Here is a 19,418-nt window from a genome sequence, read left to right as displayed (position 1 = left end):
CTATTCTTTGGGAAACTTGTAGAAGAGTGAACATCTTAGTTCATCCCTCTGTTGGTAATTTAGAGGCAGCTGTGGAAAAAACCTGAGGCCTGTTTGTGTTTGTGTTTGTGTTTTAGTGTGTAGTCTGTGAGGAGGCCTTTCTCATAAATTCTTGATACGCATTTGTCTCTTAACATGTTTCTTATTAGCTGTCTGAGACTGTCTGGGATATAACCTAGATAGACAGAATCTGATACTATTACAAACACCTTAAATCACTCCAGGTCAACGTTTCTGAGCTAGCTTGTGGAATTAAAGCCACCTTTATCCAAATGAGGAATGCGAACTCACCTCCACACACCTGAAACCTACAGTGTATTTATTGATATAATGTTAGGGCTGAGTTTGCTAGAAAATGAAATCCTTAAATCTGAGCTCTTGAATATGTGTTAACATAGCGCTTGACTGCCCTGTGTTCAGTCGTCACAAAGGTGTTTTGATTCAGAAAGCAAGAAGAAGAGTTTGATTGAACTAACCCCTAACTTGAATTTGATGGCTGTGGTTTTTCGTTGATTGTAAATCCTCTTGCAGTGTAGAAGTCTCTGAAAACTTGTCATGGACTTCGACTTGAAGCATGAAACCAAGTTAAATGATGTTTTGGAAAGAGTTCAGATATCTCCGTTCAGATGAATATCAGTCAATAAACCTGTCTCATATCTGTAACTCTTCTCCTGGAGGACTCTGACAGGCCAGTATCTGTTGTTGAATTACAGTTTTAAATCTTGTCTCTCACCTGTGTACTGCGTGGCCTTTTCCTCTGGTGATCAGTGACGTGTGCTTTGCCTAAGGTGTGGACTATATCAGGATATATAAATGATGTCATGAAAAGAGCCGATGATGTTGATTTATCTCTTTTTTTCATATGTCTCTGGCTGTGTACAGCTGTTTCAGAAAACATTAAACCAATGATAAGAACTGCTTAACTGTAACTAGATTTAGATTAGTTTCAGATTAGTTTGATGTGAAGTACTGTCTGCTTTTTAACAAATACTGTATACGAAAACAGAAGTCCTGTAGTTTTGTTAATCTTCAGTCATACAGTTGATTTACCAGAAAAGGCACAATGTGTGATATCTGGCTTAGAGATGTTCTGAAACGACACATTTTAGCAGAGCTAGCACCACCATCCTTAGGCCCTCCCTGCAAGTCAACTTCCACATGTATGAGCTGGTTACGCTTTGCTTCAGTCAAGGGATTATATGTAACATTGGGACTTCCACCGTCCATCACCACACACTGGTGGTGTTTTCAAAATAGCAACACGGAGCAGGACCACTGGACAGCTGGAGTCATGTGACCAAGGTTTTCTCCTCCTCCTCTCCTCATCCATGTTGTCTTTCTGGTCCTCTGACAACCTCTGACCTGTTGACTCCAGGCCTGGCTCCGCTCATCATGACGGTTTGTTGTTGTAGTTCAGTGAAATACGATCTGGTGATAACACAGAGTGTTTTATTCTGAAAATTAACCAGATGTTTTCATGTTGTTTTGGTGCCTGACTTCCTGTTCCGCTCCATCTGCTCTGTTGAGATTGATGGGTCGTACTCCGGCATCCGGTATAACTAGAAGTCTTGTGTATCTGATCTGACCTGCCGGATCAGAGATGCTGCTGGAACACAACGGAGTGGATCCAGTGGAAGTTAACACATTGACTAGAATAGATCCGGAGCCATGACGGATCAGAGACGGACTGGACATGGATCTGGTGGAATTTGGCCGTCAGTGTACCCAGACTGTAAACATACAGCTGAATTGTGCCGTACTATCAAGTGTCATCTGTCATCTGTGCTTGTTTACATCGTGGTAGTAGAGCATCGTAGCATTATGGCATGATGGAAGTAGCTGTTAACTACTGCTGCTACAACCCCAGATATTGCTCTGCTTCAGCTCAGACAACATTTGAATATGACCGACAGTCTAGTCTATGATATTGAAAATATATATGATTAGTCTCTATCTGTTCTGGTGCCGACTATCAGGGGTTATTATGTTTATTCATTTGGGTGACTAAATGTGAACATCTAATCCATCTCAGTATTGCTATGTGGTAAACAATTGATGCTGGGAGAGGAGGCTCTCTTTAGATCGCCAACTCTAAGCTTTTGCCTAATGCCGAGTTCACACTGTGGAGACGAGAGGAGACAACTGGTTTCTTTACTGCTGTAGAGGTCTTTGTGCTGAAATGCATCTGTTCCTGCTTTGAACGTTACTTTTCCCAGATTCAAAGTTGTGAAAGGACATTTAGTGTGCTGACTTCTTTACTGGAGCTATTCTCGAGTTTGAGATCAAGTTATCTCTGAAAGAGTTACAGAAATAAATCTGGCAAGAAATATTTAGTCATGGAGGAGATTACTGAGACACATCTCTCTTTGTCTTGTGTTTGCCAAAGTTCATCATCGTGACACTGATGCGATCACAAACTGCTGTCCTCAGGGTTTACTGGTTTTAACCGGTGGATACTTCTGTTTTGGGCTCCTGCTGAAACCTTGTGAATGTTGAACACTGAAGGAATCCTGAAAAACAACAACAAACAGAAGATCTTAAAGTTAAACTGAGCTGCAGCTCGGCTCACGGCCCCTCTGGGCATGGTGTGTTTATGAAAGAGAGTCTGAGCAGCATGACCAGCTCACATCTTGTGAGCTCTTATTATCTATACACCTTCTGCTAGCACTGCTCTGTTGTTGTTTGCAAACATGACATAATAAATGTCCTGAAACTCTTGATTTAAGTCTGACAGTTCTCTATGGCAGCATTAAGGGCCTGTCTCCATTAATGCAGTTTTCTGTACTAAACCGATGTACTTTTGCATTTTTAGTTCTGCTTTTTGTTGCTGGGCTCACAACGCACTCAGTCGAAGACAGTTTAATGTTAAGAACACTGTTGCCTCTCCCTTATTGACCAATCAAAATGAGGAAGAGGAAAGACTTTGGATATCAAGTATCTCTATAACAATGACTAAGGAGAAACTTACCTGACTTATCCTTTCGAGGATATGATTTCTAGGTCTATAGCTGCTGCTAATGCAAGGACACAAGTCTTTCCATTGTTTGTTTTCTTTCCTTACAATATCAATCAATCAATCTTTATTTGTATAGCACCAAATCACAACAAACGTTCTCTGAAGACTCTTTCCAAACAGAGCAGGTCTAGACCGTCCTCTATGTTCTATTATTAACAAAGACAGGATAAGATCCAGTCCCATCTTACAGACAGGACTCAGTCTGATCTCATCTTAATCCACCATGAGCACAGCACTTTGCAGCATTTAGCAAGTTACAGTGGCAAGGACAAACTTCCTTTAACAAGCAGAAACCTCAAACAGGAGAAGACCATAGACTGTATAAATAATGGACGTAGTATCCGTGACGTCACCCACCTGTTTCTGAAGCGCTGTTTTGAGGCCAATCGTCGGCGGGAGCCATATTGCTGCTGTCAGGCGAGTGTGACGTAAAGAGGCGGGCTTTGAGCCTCCTAGCCAACAGCTACAGTGTTCCCTCCTGTCAGTCAAGTCAGCTGTGCCTCTCATTAGAAAACTTTGAATCTTAATATCTACGAAATTGCCGCATTATGAAAAAAATTCCCTCCCCGTACAGTGTATGCCGATCGAGAAATGAGCTATCCAGACTGTCTGTCTTTTGAACCAGGCTGTAAACATGTTTATTTCTGCTGTAAAGATTGGCTTTTTAAAAATGAGTGTGCATGTGGATTCCTGTACTTCTTGAGCCAGCCTTGATACTGGATTGATACTGGATGAACTGCAGTTTTTAACACTTCTGCATTGGCTTCAATTCTCGCAGCCGGAGGTTACTGCTTGGACCAGACTCATGTTTGACACGCATCTGCTGGGACTGACATAAAAGCAAACCTTAAGCATATGGTGCAATCTGAAAGAGAAGTAACGGTCATTATTTAGGGAAGAAGATGTACAGTGAGACTACTTACCCAGCAACAGTTAGCACAGGTGACAAGACTGTGTTAGTGGACACATGCCCTAATTCCTGCGTATAATATCAGCATCTGTATTAGAGATCCAAACTGAATAGATATCAATGATCTCTGTAATGATATCCTGTGTTCATGGCAGCAGTCTGTAAGAATATAAAGCAGCAGGGCCACATAAATGAAGCAAGATTTACTTCCTCAAAACTTAAACTTTGTGTTTTTTAACGTCTGTTCTCTGATGTATGCATTAGATTTTTATGTAAGGGAGGTAAAGATTGACATTTTGTGCTTTAGCTTGAGCAAGGAGGAGGTTTACTTATGGTGCAGACCTGAGTACATGGAACAGGACTGATACTGTGAGTGTTTGTCTTGGGTTTTGTAGTCCTAAGTATGTTTGCAGTTCCCTCCAGTCTTTGTAACACACTGGAGGTCTCACGGTGCTTTGCTTGCTTACCTGCCTGAATGATTGGTTGATAAGACACACCTTGCTGCAACATCCCAGCACCTAAGCTTTTGTTTTTCCCAGGCTGCATCAAACCTTGTTTAAACAGTCCTCCTAGGCTGATGATTGCCATGTCAGTGTGTGTGTGTGTGTGTGTGTGTGTGTGTGTGTGTGTGTGTGTGTGTGTGTGTGTGTGTGTGTGTGTGTGTGTGTCTGTGTGTGTGTGAATGAATGCCTCCTTTTTATAGGATCTACACCAACCAGTCTATAACATGGACAGCAGCAGCTTTGTTTACAAGATTGGCGGAGTGGTCTAATAAACTTCATTATCAGCCTGTGTCTCAACCACTTCCTAAGCCCCTGTTCATTCATTGGCTGCTCATGTGCTAGCAGAACCAGCTGTACGTTCATGGGCGTGTGCCAGCGTCAGCAGAACGACATTTTGGCTGCATTTCAAACCATATTGTCCATGTCACTGGCAGCTGTGGTCACATTAAGGAGTATTGTTGAAGGCAAAGGAAAGCATTGGTACACACACACACACCAACACACACACACACACACACACACACACACACACACACACACACACACACACACACACACACACACACACACACACACACACACACACACACATTATGTCTCTTTCCTCCCTTTCTTTTCTGTGAGGAGTCTGGAGGAGTCTGTTGCCAGCTCACCAGCGGCGGTTGCACAAACCAGTTTGCGACAAAAAATGAGAATCCCGGCAGGTGCCCATTCATCAAAATCTCCTCCAACCCCACCCCTTATTCTCCCCCTTACACCCCCCCATCCCAAAAAAATAACAACAGTGAGACCCTCCCCCTGGAACGTATCGCCCCTCCCCCCTCCCCTGTCCTGAGCCTGTCCTCTCATTTGCAGCAGAGCGAGCAGTGTCCCTGCAGGCTATGAAAGAGAGGGTCGTACATCCTTCTGTAGAGCGTGATGCGCATGTGTTCCTACATATTGATCAGTGAACAGCGTGTGTGAGCTTCACACGCGTGGTCCTGACAGTCTCGTCACCTTGTGATGGATTACAGCATCAGAGGAGTCCGATGCGGAGCAGAGACTCATTTGGCTGTTTTTCTGTGAGAGCACTGGAACGTCAGCCTGAATGCAGCGCTCGTCGCAAAACAGACGTCCTCCCTGGCCATCCTCCTCCCTCTCCTCTCCTCTCCTCTCCTCCTCTACGGAGGCAATCCTTGCTGACACAAGGCACAAAGGACTAAATGCTGGCTGCATCCTCCAGCAGCAGCAGCAGCAGCAGCAGCAGGGCTCTCTCCTCGTCATCCTCTACGGTCAGGCTGTGCACAGCGGGAGGCTGTTTCTCTAAGACTGCTTAATACTGTATATCTCATCTCTGGAATACCGGCCTGGCTGCCGTCCTCCTCCGCCCCCTGTATCCCCTCCTCTTCCTCCTCCTCCTCCTCCTCCTCCTCCTCCTCGGCCGGTTCATTCAGGGAGCACATCAGCTCAGGGATACAGCCCTGAGGAGGCGTTTTTTTAGCTTGCTGGATTTTGGTAGGACCACTGATAGCTTCTTTTTTTCATCATCTGATGCGTTTACGTCGCAGGATGTAGGAGCTTTCTCCTTTTCTTCCCTCTTTTTGGCCGCCTCTGTTTTCACCCTGCTACACATCACTAAACACACAGGTAAACCAGCTGAACTGGACATGCTGTCTTTATCTAGTGATGTCTATTTGGGTGATGCACGCCTGTGAAGTCTGACGATACAATCAGTATGATGATGCTGTTCATTCCTGAAGGTGGATCAGTGTTCTGGGTCTTAGATTAGCCTACCAGTGTCCTACTTTAAATAAGAGCAGCTGCTGCTCTTTTGGATGTGGTTGACATATTACCCGATACATGTTTTACTCACCGTATAGTACCTGCAAAGACGACATGCATGCAGCCGGTGTGCATCCATGGCCATGCTGCTACAGTTCTGCCACATGTCATTGCAGACTGTAGTAAAGCTGAGCAGGCAGGCAGACATCTGGCTGGCTTGGCTGCTGCTCTGACTGTTAGTACAACAGACTGCTAGTGATCAAATGTAGGTCCTGGGCTTCAGACACAGGAATCATTTTACAAGTATGTTCATGTCTAAGTTAGGTGTGTATAATTTGATGTATGTCACTATACAGGAGTTAGGATTCAATGTATAGCAGGACTGCTAGCGAGGTGATTTAGGGCATCCTTCATGACTCTGCCCGGGTCATACACCGTGTTCTTTGAGTTTACATCTTCATTGTGAGCTGCTTTCTCCCAGTCTACGGTGACATTGTTGTACAGGACTGGAGGTTGAATTGCAACACAACATGTACTGCTTTGGACGGACAATTGATTCAGCTTTTTAAGATTGAGTTAAACATAATGTTGTAATACTTCGTGTCTCAGATTGACATGTTCATGATTATCAGTGGTAGACTGTGACTGCAGTGCAAAGCATTTGAATCAGGTATATTAAACAGGGTTCGTACGGTTGCTTGAATTTTAGGTCTAAGTGCTTGAAATTGTAATCATATATATTTCACAATTAACAGCAATCTGACTCAACAGATTGATTAAATGGAGAGAAATAAAATAGTTAAATGTGAAAAAATAAATAACCGCTCTCCCTGATGGGTTCGCGTGTGTGACATGCTGGTCTGTAGTCATGTGTGACGTGACATCGCCCCCTAGAGGACAGTGCGACACCACGTTAGCCCTACACGTTAATTAGCCTATTATTTGTTGATGCTACCCGCCTGTTTATGCTACATGCTAGGCATGTGTGATGTAGAACCACTGTGTCATATAACCTTGGACTATTTAAAATTTGGACGTAGTATCCGTGATGTCACCCATCTGTTTCTGAAGCGCTATTTTGAGACCAATCGGCGGCGGCAGCCATATTGCTGCTGTTGAGTGATTGTGACGTAAAGAGGCGGGCTTTGAGTCTCCTAGCCAACAGCTACAGTGTTCCCGCCTGTCAATCAAGTCAGCTGTGCCTCTCATTGGAAGACTCGTAATATCAATATCTTCGAAATTGCAGCGTTCTGAAAAAATTCACCCCCCGTACAGTGTGTGCCAATCAATAAATGAGCTATCCAGACTACACTCGTCTTTTGTACCAGGCTGTAAACATGTTTATTTCTGCTGTAAAGATCGTCTTCTTTGAATTGGTGTGTATGTGGTTTTTGGTACTTCCGGAGCCACCCTCAAGTGGATCCTCAATGAACTGCAGTTTTTAACACTTCCGCATTGGCCTCATATTTTTAGACTGGAGGTTGCCGCTTGCATATAATGTGTAGGTGTTGTGATGATTCCCATCAGCCGTACCGCTGTCACCCAGGGGGATGTTTGTAGCCCGGGGCAGGTTATCACATGACCGCGGTTGGTCTGCGACAAGTCTTGTCTAAAAATACCGTGTCGTGCCTGAGCCAGCGTCCGAGGAGTGGGAGGCTCTCCTGCTGGATACGAAGACATGACACGGTATTTCTCAACGAGACCTGTCACAGACAGACCGCGGTCATGCAGTGACCGGCCCCGGGCTACAAACAGACAGCGGTGCGGCCACTGCTTGTGTCTGAACATTGAAGGCTTATTAATAACAGTATCAATAACAATATCAATTTTAACAGAATAAAAGATGAAAAAAGATTTCTCCTTAGAAAAGCATTAGGTTGATATGCCCTGTCAAGGTCTTGAAATTACATGACTACAGCTGATATAATTTGGCCCACCCAGTGCAAATCTTCATGCCTCTCTTACTGTATATCTTAAAAAGTTTGAAAATTGACCTTAAAAGTCCTTGAAACGTACTTGAATTTGACGTTGAAAGAAGTGTACAAACCCTGGTTAAAGGACTCATTTAAGGGATGATTGTGTGCTGATGAAATGATGCTGTCTTATTCTCTGATGAGATGAAATAACCTTTGGAAGCTGAAGAAATGATCAAGGTTCCCCCACACTGCTGCGTGTGATGTAACAGGACAATGCTCCACCATTAGACGGAGTAATGTATTCACATGTAGATAAATCACACAGGCCTGTCACAGGATCAGCACTGCTCTTCGGTGAGTTATTTCTCACTCAGCTCGCACGCCGGTTTCAGATAAGACATCAGGCTTGTTCAGTCCTTGAGCAACATCTGCCACACACTCAAAAAAAACAACCAAGCAGTGGAGAAAAGAACCACATGTTCCAAAACAAAGAGCAAAGTTCACACAAACCAAATACTGAGAATAGGCCAGAGAGGGTTCACTCCCCCCGTTAGCATGATGACTGCCTAGTAGCACTCAGGACTTCAGATGGTCCGGCTGCTTGATCTGGGATAACATCAGTGTGAGGCTTGTGGTGTCGGGGCACGTTGGACTCATACAGCCGCCGATATGTTCAAAAGTGGGCTGAAGATCATGGGGAGTGAGTATGATTGTAATCCAGGATCCTTCTGTGTGATAATCTCTGCATAGAACACACATACAGTGGTCTTTGGGGAGCTTCTCAGAGTGTCTCTGTGGCTGAGTTTTTGCAAAGGGCTGCAGGGATAAAGTTTGCTGATGGGAACAATTCTGACGGTATCAAGTTGCTTTTCTAAAACTGTTGTTGCAGACATCACACTTTGTAAGGTTGCCTTTGGACAAAGCTGACAAGACAAGAAATATTAGATGTCAGGGTGATACATCTTGTGTTTGTTTCTACGTTTGATGTGATCATTATGAATTCCTGACTAAGTGACATTTCTCAGGACAGGATTAGAAGCCTGACATGGAGGATGTGAGTTTTCTTTCAGGCCCGTCACCAACAGGAAATCTTTTTAGACGTGTTTTTCACTCAGGGTCCTTATTGATTTTCCTGAAAGTCCTGTCTCTGGACACCAGATGTTTCTGACATGAACCAGTTCCAGCAGGTTTACACTCATTTCTCATATTAAGGCTGATGAGGCTTAAGTCAAGTGTGTAGATTGCACTTTGCGCCTAAGTGGGGATATAAGACCGTCAAAGTATGTCAGAGGACATACAGCACAGCAGCTGATGACACAGGGTCTGCCAATAATAACACTCCTGACTCATTTACCATTTCAATGCTGCTCCGAGTTCATATTTAGATCGGCCTGTATGTTGCTGGGTAAAGACTTCTAAGTATGCCATATCTGATGATTAACCCTCAGTGTCTGAAGATGGTTTGTTGACAATCTGAAGCATTTAGTTGAAACTTGTCAAACTGATGAGCTTCTCTCTCACAGGGAGAACTGGAAACAGAGCTCTTTGTCGGACTGTTTTTCAGTCCGACTTCTGCAGAACAATCGTCTGGCTTCCTCTTGCTTCTGCCCGGATTGAATCATGTGGTCTGGTGCTACCCTGTTTCACACTGTGTGCCTCTTGGTAACCTTTTAGAGGAAATAGTTTACTGACCTGCTCCTTGTTCATATCTGCACAGTATAAAATAGTTATATACCAACAATATTTATTTTCTACAGCACAAGAATGAATCTGGACTTACACTTCTGATAAGAACTGATTCAAATTCACCTTTTTAATATTTTCCTCCTAGTTCATTTACAAGAATAACTTCATTTTGTTGAAGTTTTTGCACCAGGACAGTTGCTCAAACTGCTCTTAAGTACATTTAAAAGGCACTGTTACCCCTTTACCACCGAGGCATTTTCAGGACCAGTTTGGAGCCGTTGTCAATTGAGAACCAGTTTTTTGTGTTTCGACTGCGAGAGAACCGGCTTCCTGCCAGGAACCAGGTTCCAGAGCAGCACCAACTCTTTGCTGGTCAAGAACTATGAACCATTTACGCCAGGGGTGAGGGGCGCGGGTCAGGGTGCTAGGGATGAAGTTGCAGTCCATATAAAAGCATGACGAGTAGCACAGAAGTGTTGGTAAAGTTGTGATTACGAAAAGCCAGGAGCAACACCAGCAAGCATTCTATGTTGTCCGCCATCATTGTTATTGTGAAGGAAAGTTCACGCTAGCGCTGCTGGGAAAAGCGGTCACTTAAAAGTGATGTCATGACGTGGCTCTTCCACAGGCTCGAGTGGGTGGGTAAAAAAACTGGTGCTGAGTTGGTTTACAAGTTGAACCAGCTCCGAACAAGTGTGAGCACCAGCCAGGAACAAGACCAGGAACAAGAGCCAGGTTCACGTTGGTCGAAAAGGGGTATGTAAGAAGTTTTCATATTGTGTTGACTCTGGTGACCTCTTTGGATGTAGTCTGTAGTTTTTTCTTGGTCTAAGACTGCATTTCCTATGAGCACCGTCACCCACGGTGGTAGAGATGTGACTCTTGCCAAAGCAATGCAATCGATGTGGAAGCAAATGAATGAATACAGATCTTTTAATCGCACTGATTTGTAGCTACGTCAAATTATGTACTGTAACGTAATGTCACACCAGACACGACGATCACGCTATTCGTGCGATACAAACGCGAGAATGTTTTGTGTTTACTCACTCTATTCACGCGAATGACTTGCTCAATTCACACGTCAAAATTACGTGTACATGAGTGCCCGAGACGCACATTTTTTGCGTGGGAACCCTCCGCCACACCAATCTGTTGTTATCAAACAGGGCTGAGCTTGCAGACATTGAATAGGGAAACTGGTTATGCTTAAGGGGGCAGAGCTAACTTCCTTCTAAAACCCATATCTGGAATCAAGTGACAGACAAAGATTTTAACAGTTTTGAAGATAATCCGACCTCCACACTCATTTTCCTCACAGTATGCTGTTTCTTCCTGATCCCATAAAAAGTAGATAGTGTAACACAATTCAGGAAAGCCACAAAGAGATGTAATCAATGTGTGCCATATATTCCAGATGAATGAACCTCCGTACGTCACACCATATGTCACCGAGTGATCTGTTCGCTGATTGGCTATTGCTGTGCGATAGATTCGCTGGAGTGGAGATTTTTCAACTCTCGCAAATAATTTGCACAAATAATTTGCGTCATTCGCACGTATCACGCTATTCGTGTCACTGAACCACTATTCACGTCTATTGGTGTCTTTACATTGACTTTGCATCTAATTCATTTATGCAAATGATTTTATTCACGTTTGTTGTGAACGCCCCATAATAATGACTAAACTTTGTAAACTCTGCTTTAAAATTAGATAAGATAAGAGTCTCCTTTATTCGTCCCACAACGGGGAAATTCACAGAGTTACAGCAGCAAACAAGAAGGTGTACAGTACAAGAATTCCAACAAGAATATATAAAGAAAAAAAAAGTCTGTCAGATACGACAGATTGGTCATAATTCTCCTGTCAGCCACCACCTTCACAGGGTCCAGGACTGAGCTGGCCTTCTTCACCAGTGTGTTCAGTCTTGCTCTCCTGTATCCTGTCCGCCCACAGCAGGTGAAATCCTTCAAATGTGGCGTTCATGTCCGGTGTTAGCTCTGTTAGCATGATGCTACTCTGCCAGTATTCCCTCTGGTGCTGGGTTACCTTATCCACCTTATCGTAGATAGATCTTACATTCCCCATAATGGTGGGTTGAAGGACAGGTCCATGTCGTCTTTTCTTAGCTTGCACCTCAGTACCAGCACAGTTAGCTTACTAAAGGTGAGCAGATGTGCAGAGTTAACGATATTCATCACAGCCCCGGTGTTGTGATGTGTGTGTCCTCATAAATATAAGAATAACATAAATATGCACACCATTTAACTTTATAGTCCTCAAAGAGCAGTGAAGCAGTCACATGCCTGCATAAACAATAAATCATGTTCATAGACATTTCGCCCTTTTAGCTAGCAGAGCCATGGTTGTAGAGTTACTCCATCTGAAACAATACTTCAATAGAAAGCATTTGATTTATTCTAATCCTGCTCTAGTATCAACCATGAGGACAAAACATTACAAAATGAAAAATATTTAAGATGGAACAAAACTCCTCCTGCTTGCTAACTAACTCTCACTGCCAAACTTTGGACATGTACACTTCAGGGTGAGTTACGAATAAGGACTCAGCTTTTCTATATGACAAATCTGACCAAAACACCGGGACTTAAATTCAGTATAAAGAAATAACCAATGATGTCTCTGATAATCTAATTTTATCATGTTGGACATGAAAAGGCATCAGTGTAAAGAGTGACACTATTTTAAAATCACCTCTAAAGTGACTTTTAATCAGGCAACATGAAAACAAATGCAGAAGCTGTGGAATTAGGAATATGTGAATGGTAAGAATGAACAGAGGAAGAGTCAGTGCTCCGTTTTTGTCTGCTGTTTGGGTCACAGAGTTTGCATGTCCTGGGTCTGGAGTTCCATAGTTTGGGTGCCGGGGATCACTGAAGCCTCAAGGATTTACAAAAAAAAAAAGAGTTACAGTGTAGGCCCGTCCCAAACAGTTTTAAGCCTCATAAACAAGTTAAAGCTCTTAAATTAATCCTTAAATAAACTGGGAGGCAGTGCAGGTTAGCTGAAACCTGGAGATAAGTTCTCTGTTCAAGAAGAGTTCTGAAGGATATATGAGTTTATAATTTGAAGCTGTATCACAATACTACTATGATAAAGATACCATACATATTAGTTTAACGTACGTGCTACTTTACGTTATGGAAATTAGGTAATATTGGTGAGTAATTTTGGACTGTGTGTTTGTTTGTGGCCGTGTGTTTATAGGTACTGTGGCCAAACGCCTGTCTCCTTGTTTGTGTGAAGGAGGTTGACGTTGCCCTCGCAGATTGGCCCTCAGCAGTGTGTATGACGGAAGCCAGTCCATCTGTTATTGCAGGAAGAGAGCTGTAATCCTGACTGAGTCCTCACTCCATCTATAAACCATGATTTGTCCAATATTTTCACTTTGACGGTCTTCAGAGCCATATGACTCAGCTGACTCTCTGCAGGTCACACTTCTTATGAGTCAAATAATGAATTTAACACACTTCTGTTTCACATTTGGATGCTAATTAGCAGATTAGATTTGCTCTTAAACTATTACTTAATACTTCTTAGACTACAGTGTAGACACGAGTGTATCTCTGAGTGTCTTAAAAAAATGTTTTTCACTATTTTTATGAGTCACATTGCTGTTTATTGTTGATGTTATCATTTCTCAGGGCAGCATTTTTGTGAGCACAGATTTCGGGGAATTCAGGTTCAGCATTACGTTGTACCCGCTACTAGTAAACAATGAGAACAAATGTCATCATTCAGTCAACTGGCACTGTGCTGGAGTTTGGCCTGCTGGTTACACACAAGAACACACAGAGATATGGAAATGCAGAGGTAAACATTGAAGTGTAAACACAGAAACTGAAGGTTGAGTGCACCCTGTTTAAACCAGCACTTTGTTTGTGTTTCATCAGCCCAGATTGTTACGTGTATTTTTTGCACAACTGTTCCTTTGAAACTAAAAACAGGTTGTTGATATAAAATATTACTGAGTGGCCTCCAAGTTTCATTCAAGAGTTTGCCAATGCAGCGTAAGAGCTCCCAAATACCCCAATTTCTTCACCTAAACCATAGGTGCTCGTCTCTTGACACACTGCAGCAGTGAGTGGGCAACTGATAGCAGCTAAAGCTACAGCTGACCTCCACGCTCACACTTTGACCTGAAGAGGGCAGGACATTACATTACATTATCAGAGCAGGGTCATTCACTTCAAAATTTAAGCTTCTATTACATTGAATTACAAAACACCTATTCTGAAAGTCACCATTTAAAGAAAAAAAGAATGTAGCTGTTAGCGAGGAGGCTAAAGGCCTCAACTTCACGTCTTTACCATAGACTGTATAAATAATGGACGTAGTATCCGTGACGTCACCCATCTGTTTCTGAAGCCTTGTTTTGAAGCCAATTGTCAACGGGAACCATATTGGAAATACTGAACTCAACCAAACTTAGTGCGACGTAAAGAGGCAGGCTTTGAGCCTCTTCATCAACAGCTACAGTGTTCCCGCCTGTCACTCAAGTCAGCTGTGCCTGTCATAATGAAAAACTTGCAATCTTAATATCTACGAAATTGCTGTGTTAAAAAAAAAATCACCCCGTACAGTGTGTGCTGATCCCGAAATGAGCTATCCAGACTACGCTCGTTTTTTGTACCAGGCTATAAACACGTTTATTTCTGCTGTAAAGATCGGCTTTTTTGAATGGGTGTGTATGTGGTTTCTGGTACTCCATGGAGCCAGCCTCAATTGGACACTTGATGAACTGCAGTTTTAACACTTCAATTCAATTCTCGCGGCCGGAGGTTGCTGCTTGGTCTTTACCAAGCAGTGCCCAACCTCCGGTCTTAAGGTTTAGGTCTGAATAGCTCATTTCTCTATCGGCACACACTGTACGGGTGAATTTTTCTATAACTTGATATTTTCAAAGATATTTAACTTAAGGCCCGCCTCTTTACCTCACACTAGCCCAGACGAAGTTAGGTTTAGTTCAGCATTTCCAATATGGCACCCGTCAACGATCGGCTTCAAAACAGCGCTTCAGAAACAGATGGATGACGTCACGGAGACTATGTCCATTTATTATACTGTCTATGGTAAGAATGTGAGACGTCTCCCTCCTCATGTAAATCTGGAAAATGACATGTCAATGGACAGCATGAAAAAGCACGATAACGTCACAGAATATTTGCTGACTATATTAATTGGCAACCAGTTTTGTCATTCATTTTTGTAGACTATGTTAAATAATCACTGAACCCCTATTTTTGAAATTTTGAGTTTTCAATTGAAAATACTCCAGGAATATCCAGTATATCCTTTTTCAATTAAAGCTCTTATGAGGAGTTTTTAGGTGTTTGAAACAGACCATAATTTACAGAGAAACACAGACAGGATGTGAACTCACTGACATTATCAGGAAGAAAATTCACAATCAGGGATCAATTGTAGGGTTGATTAGACAGCAGGAGATTTTGAGCAGAGAACAGTCGAGTACAGGACGAGATCAGTGGAGAGATGAGAGGTCCACAGGGGTCGCCAAAATCATTGCACAATTAAAGTTCCTCCCACTAAAGAAGGAAAAGTAGACTGTACTAAGTTTAGATAAACTGCCTTTACTGTATTTATTGTACTTTTGTTGTCTTCCAAAATTGACTTTCTAATTTAGGGGCTTGGTGGCCTACGACGGAAGCCTAAAAATATTTGCATCTTTCCCTTAAAAGCTTCTGATAGGTTTTATTTTTAGTCTTCTTTCCATGGAAGCTGAGCAGAAAGTTTTAGAGTCACTGTGTCTTTGTTTCTTTCAAGCTTCTGTCCCGAATTTCATCAAGAGGTAATGACTTGTTGGTATGTAGTAATTGCTCTCTGCTGTTTGTGATGCAGTTTTGGGATTGCTTTCCTTTCCGGGCGGACCGTCTGTCAACGCCATGAAATAACGATGATTTGGGATTTAAGGAGATAAGTGTATTATTACAAAATGTTTTTCCAAGTGCAGCTTGAGCTTCTTCTTGAATGTGTCAGAGGAAAAAGAAGACGCTCTCTGTTCGAGATGTTGACATTGTTGTGTGGGTAAAGATGTCCCCTGTTTTCCCCCGTGTTGTGTCTACTTGTCAGTGCTGGTTCTGGTCTATTTAATGATGATAAGATATCAGTGTGCTCGGCCTGAAGTCTCTCTGGAACAACACGCTGTGGGGGCAGCAGCGTGGGAGGCGGGGGTAGCAGAATAGTTTTAAATGTAGGTGGTAGGTTAACAGTTCTTCTGTCTACTACGCCTGAAAAACAGGTCCTCAATCCAGCTCCTCAATCCAGAACGCTTGAGAGGGGTTTGTTTTACAGGAAACATCTCAAGTAAGATCATCACAATTCCTCCTTCCTTGTTTCAAGTCATGTATGGACTCATCATGAGTTTACTCTCAGTACTGATGAATTCACTTTACATTTCCTGTACTGGTCCACACCCAGAGTGCTGGCAGCTGCGTACAGGCTGTACACTGCCTGTGACAGCTCCTCTGTTTGCATGCTGAAATGTTGGATGATTAGGTGGGATATAATTCCATTGTATAAAGAGGCTAAGCTGTCATTTTGGACAGAAAATGGAGCATAAGCAGGCTGCTTTCCCTCCTTTGATCCCCTACATCCCATATGTTTGCATGCTTTTGCAGATGCCTTTAATACCAATATGACAATGTAATCTTGATAAGCGTGTGAGTGTAATCTGAGCCACATTACAGACATCTGTCTGCCCGGTTACTCTCTGATTCTTTTAAACCGAACCTCTGACTGGATTGTCAGGCTGAACACTTAAACCTCAAACTCTTGGTGAAGATAAATCACATGGAGGATGTTGTACATGCTTAGGGCTGCTCTCACACAACAGTTGACACACTTGTGATAAAGTCTGTGCATGGTGCATGACTCTCTTTTCTTTTTACATTCATAGATAATTTACTCCACTTTTACTGCCCATAAAAAAGCTCAAGTCCTTCCAGTTTAGGTTAATGATGATTGCAAACAGAGCATTGATGGATTAACTTCACCATCTGCTGAGGAATGTGATCAGATGTGTGTTCACTCACATGGAGCTGGATGTCAGTTTAAGCTCTGCATGTTTGCAGACTTTCTCTGTAGTTATTTACAGAATTATTCTGAACTACATTAACTCAACAAATGGTCAGACACAGCTATATGTATTTACTTTCACTGGTGTATCTCTCTGCCACTGTTGTTGTCCTAAAAACTACCAATGCTAATGCTAACTAAAGATCCTGTGAGGAGCTTTTAGCTAGATATTTAGGGCTGCAGTTGATGACTGCTTTGATAGTCGAGTAGCCATTAATCAGTGAAACAGGGAATCCTGATCAGATCATTTTCACACCCTTTTGTTTTTGCAGATCAGCTTTTTAAACATAAAGTTACTCTTTTAAACTATCTCCCCTGTTTTGAAGTGGGAGAGTTGAAATATGAAGTGATGGAGGTGAAGAAAAGAGTGTCATATGGAACAGGTTTTAAGGTAAGGGACTGACGATGTAAAAGTCACACATTGTGGCTTTAACTTTGGACAGATGATGTTTAAAGGGGGAAACATCCAACATGCCTCCTCTCAAAGTGCTCACATATTATTGACGTGCTCCCAGTGAAAGCAGGTCCCAGTTTACAGATCATGAGGGTAAAACGTCCCTGACCTTTATACATGTTACGACATGATGATGTTGCATTGGCCGCTGCCTGTTGCCATGTTTTTTTCACCTGTTGCTTCCAGGTCGCCAAAATACTCTTTGTTAGTCACCGGCATTTATTCTGCAACCGTCGCATTAAAGAATTCACCCCCCGTACTAATTAACTACGTAGACCCAAGCCGTTTTTTGAACCAGGCTGTAAACATGTTTATTTCTGCTGTAAAGATCGTATTTTTAGAATGGGTGTGTATGTGGTTTCCTGTGTTTCTGCAGCCAGCCTCAAGTGGACACTCGATGAACTGCAGTTTATAACACTTCTTTATGGGCTTCATATTTTGAGATCGGAGGTTGCCACTTATAACTTAAGAGTTAAATTGAAAGATTTTTGAGTGTTTGGACAACAAGGAAAAATCTGGAAATGATTGACTCAAACAACAACAGTTTGTCTTTGTGAACTTTATTCCTGCCTTCAGTGAGCTTTGCAAAGCGGTTAGCTGGCAGAGTGATCTAACAAGCGAGACAAGGTCTGCTCAACTGACCCAGAGTGAAGATACAACATGTAACTTATTCTCCTCAGAGAAAAAGATTACCACATCATTAAACATCTTCAAAGAACTGTAAGACAAACAAGAGAGCTTTTTACGACCTCTTGCTTCCTGGTCACCTTCCTGACTTCTCACCCTTTGGTCTGCACCTCAGCCATAGGAACAGATAGCAGTATGCAAATCACAGAAGATCTGGTATGTGTGAATGTTTCTAGCTTCTGATCAACAAAAGAACAACATACTATCATGTCTGTATTTTTCCCATCATAGTGGTTTCCGGTGTTTCTTCAGCCAGCTTCAAGTGGATGCTCCAACTGCAGTTTTTAACACTTCCGCATGGGCTTCATATTTTGAGACCGGAGGGTGCAGCTTGTTTTTTTCTCATTCTTGAAAGAACTGCGTGCTGCCTAAAAAAGATAAATGTACAAAGAGATCATTAGTTTGTGGGGTCATGCTGGGAGCATGGTGACTAAAAGGTTGTGACCACATAACCTCATGTATGTTTCTGAGGCTGTGCACATTTCTGTGTTGACTTAGAGTTCTTGTCCACTCTGTTCTAAAAGAGGAAATAAATCTAATCATCACTCTCTATCTGTGATATAGGTCCTATTTGGAGCTCTATAATAACATCTCTGGCAGTACTTATGTTCAATTACTTCTAGTGTCCTTCAGTTTCACCAGCTTGCAGCTTTTCTTTTCTGCAACATCTGAAGCAGTTTTCTGGCTGATCACAGAAATAGAACTGCCGTCTCACCAAGATCTTCTTTAACGAGTTTGAAGCTTGTTAATAAGGTAAAACACTGCAGAGCGTATACAAGAGTACTTCTGGTGTGTCACGTGTGATTAATGGACACGAACAGATTTGTGCTGATGATCACGCTCTTCAATAAGAGTTCCTTCCTACACTACAACGCTGACTCAGCCTGCCATATGAATCTTTTTTCTCCTCTTCCTTTGGTAACTTTTTTATTTCTAGCACCCAGCAGCTTTCATTCACAACACCCGAGTCATCCGTCAGAGGTGTGAGTGTGTGAGTTCATGAGTTCTGTCCTTGTGACAAGATCTGGACGACTTCGTGTCTTCTTGAGAACTCTTTAGGATTTGTAAAATACATTTATCTTTGAGTTAATTTCTCTTCATAAACATTTCCACCTTACAACCTTACATGCTGGTTCTGGATCAGGCTAATAGTTGACTGTAATGGTTGGCATTAAAAAGAAGCAATGGTTTTGCTAAAGATGTTCCTACAAGTTGTGTGTATTTGTCTTTGTGTGCGTGTGTGTGTGTGTGTCAGGTCAGGGCTTGATTAGCGCAGCGGGGCGTAGTAGCCGTGTCCAGCTGCTCTCTCCAGAAGTGTGCCATGATG

At 42.6% G+C, this 19,418-nt stretch overlaps 1 protein-coding gene across 4 annotated transcripts in view; it reads left to right on the top strand.

Annotated features, from left to right (window-relative positions):
- Positions 1-19,418, top strand: part of mib2 (mindbomb E3 ubiquitin protein ligase 2) — a 72,313-nt gene that overhangs the window by 2,690 nt on the left and 50,205 nt on the right. The window contains exon 1 of one of the 4 annotated variants that reach the window (XM_034695998.1): positions 5,334-6,094. The exons of 2 other annotated variants lie outside the window; for them this stretch is intronic. Coding sequence is in view for 1 of the 2 variants with exons in the window: in XM_034695996.1 (XP_034551887.1) it covers positions 8,815-8,845 (31 nt within the window). In the remaining variant the exon portion in view is untranslated. Of the gene's footprint in view, positions 1-5,333; positions 6,095-8,713; positions 8,846-19,418 lie in introns of those variants that run through there. One more of the 4 variants, XM_034695996.1, reaches the window with a different exon arrangement.

The sequence above is a fragment of the Notolabrus celidotus genome, chromosome 11 (genome assembly GCF_009762535.1).
Source record: "Notolabrus celidotus isolate fNotCel1 chromosome 11, fNotCel1.pri, whole genome shotgun sequence".
Classification (NCBI taxonomy): Eukaryota; Metazoa; Chordata; class Actinopteri; order Labriformes; family Labridae; genus Notolabrus; species Notolabrus celidotus.
Note: the sequence above shows the minus strand (reverse complement) of the source record. Positions and strands in the feature narration are given on the sequence as shown.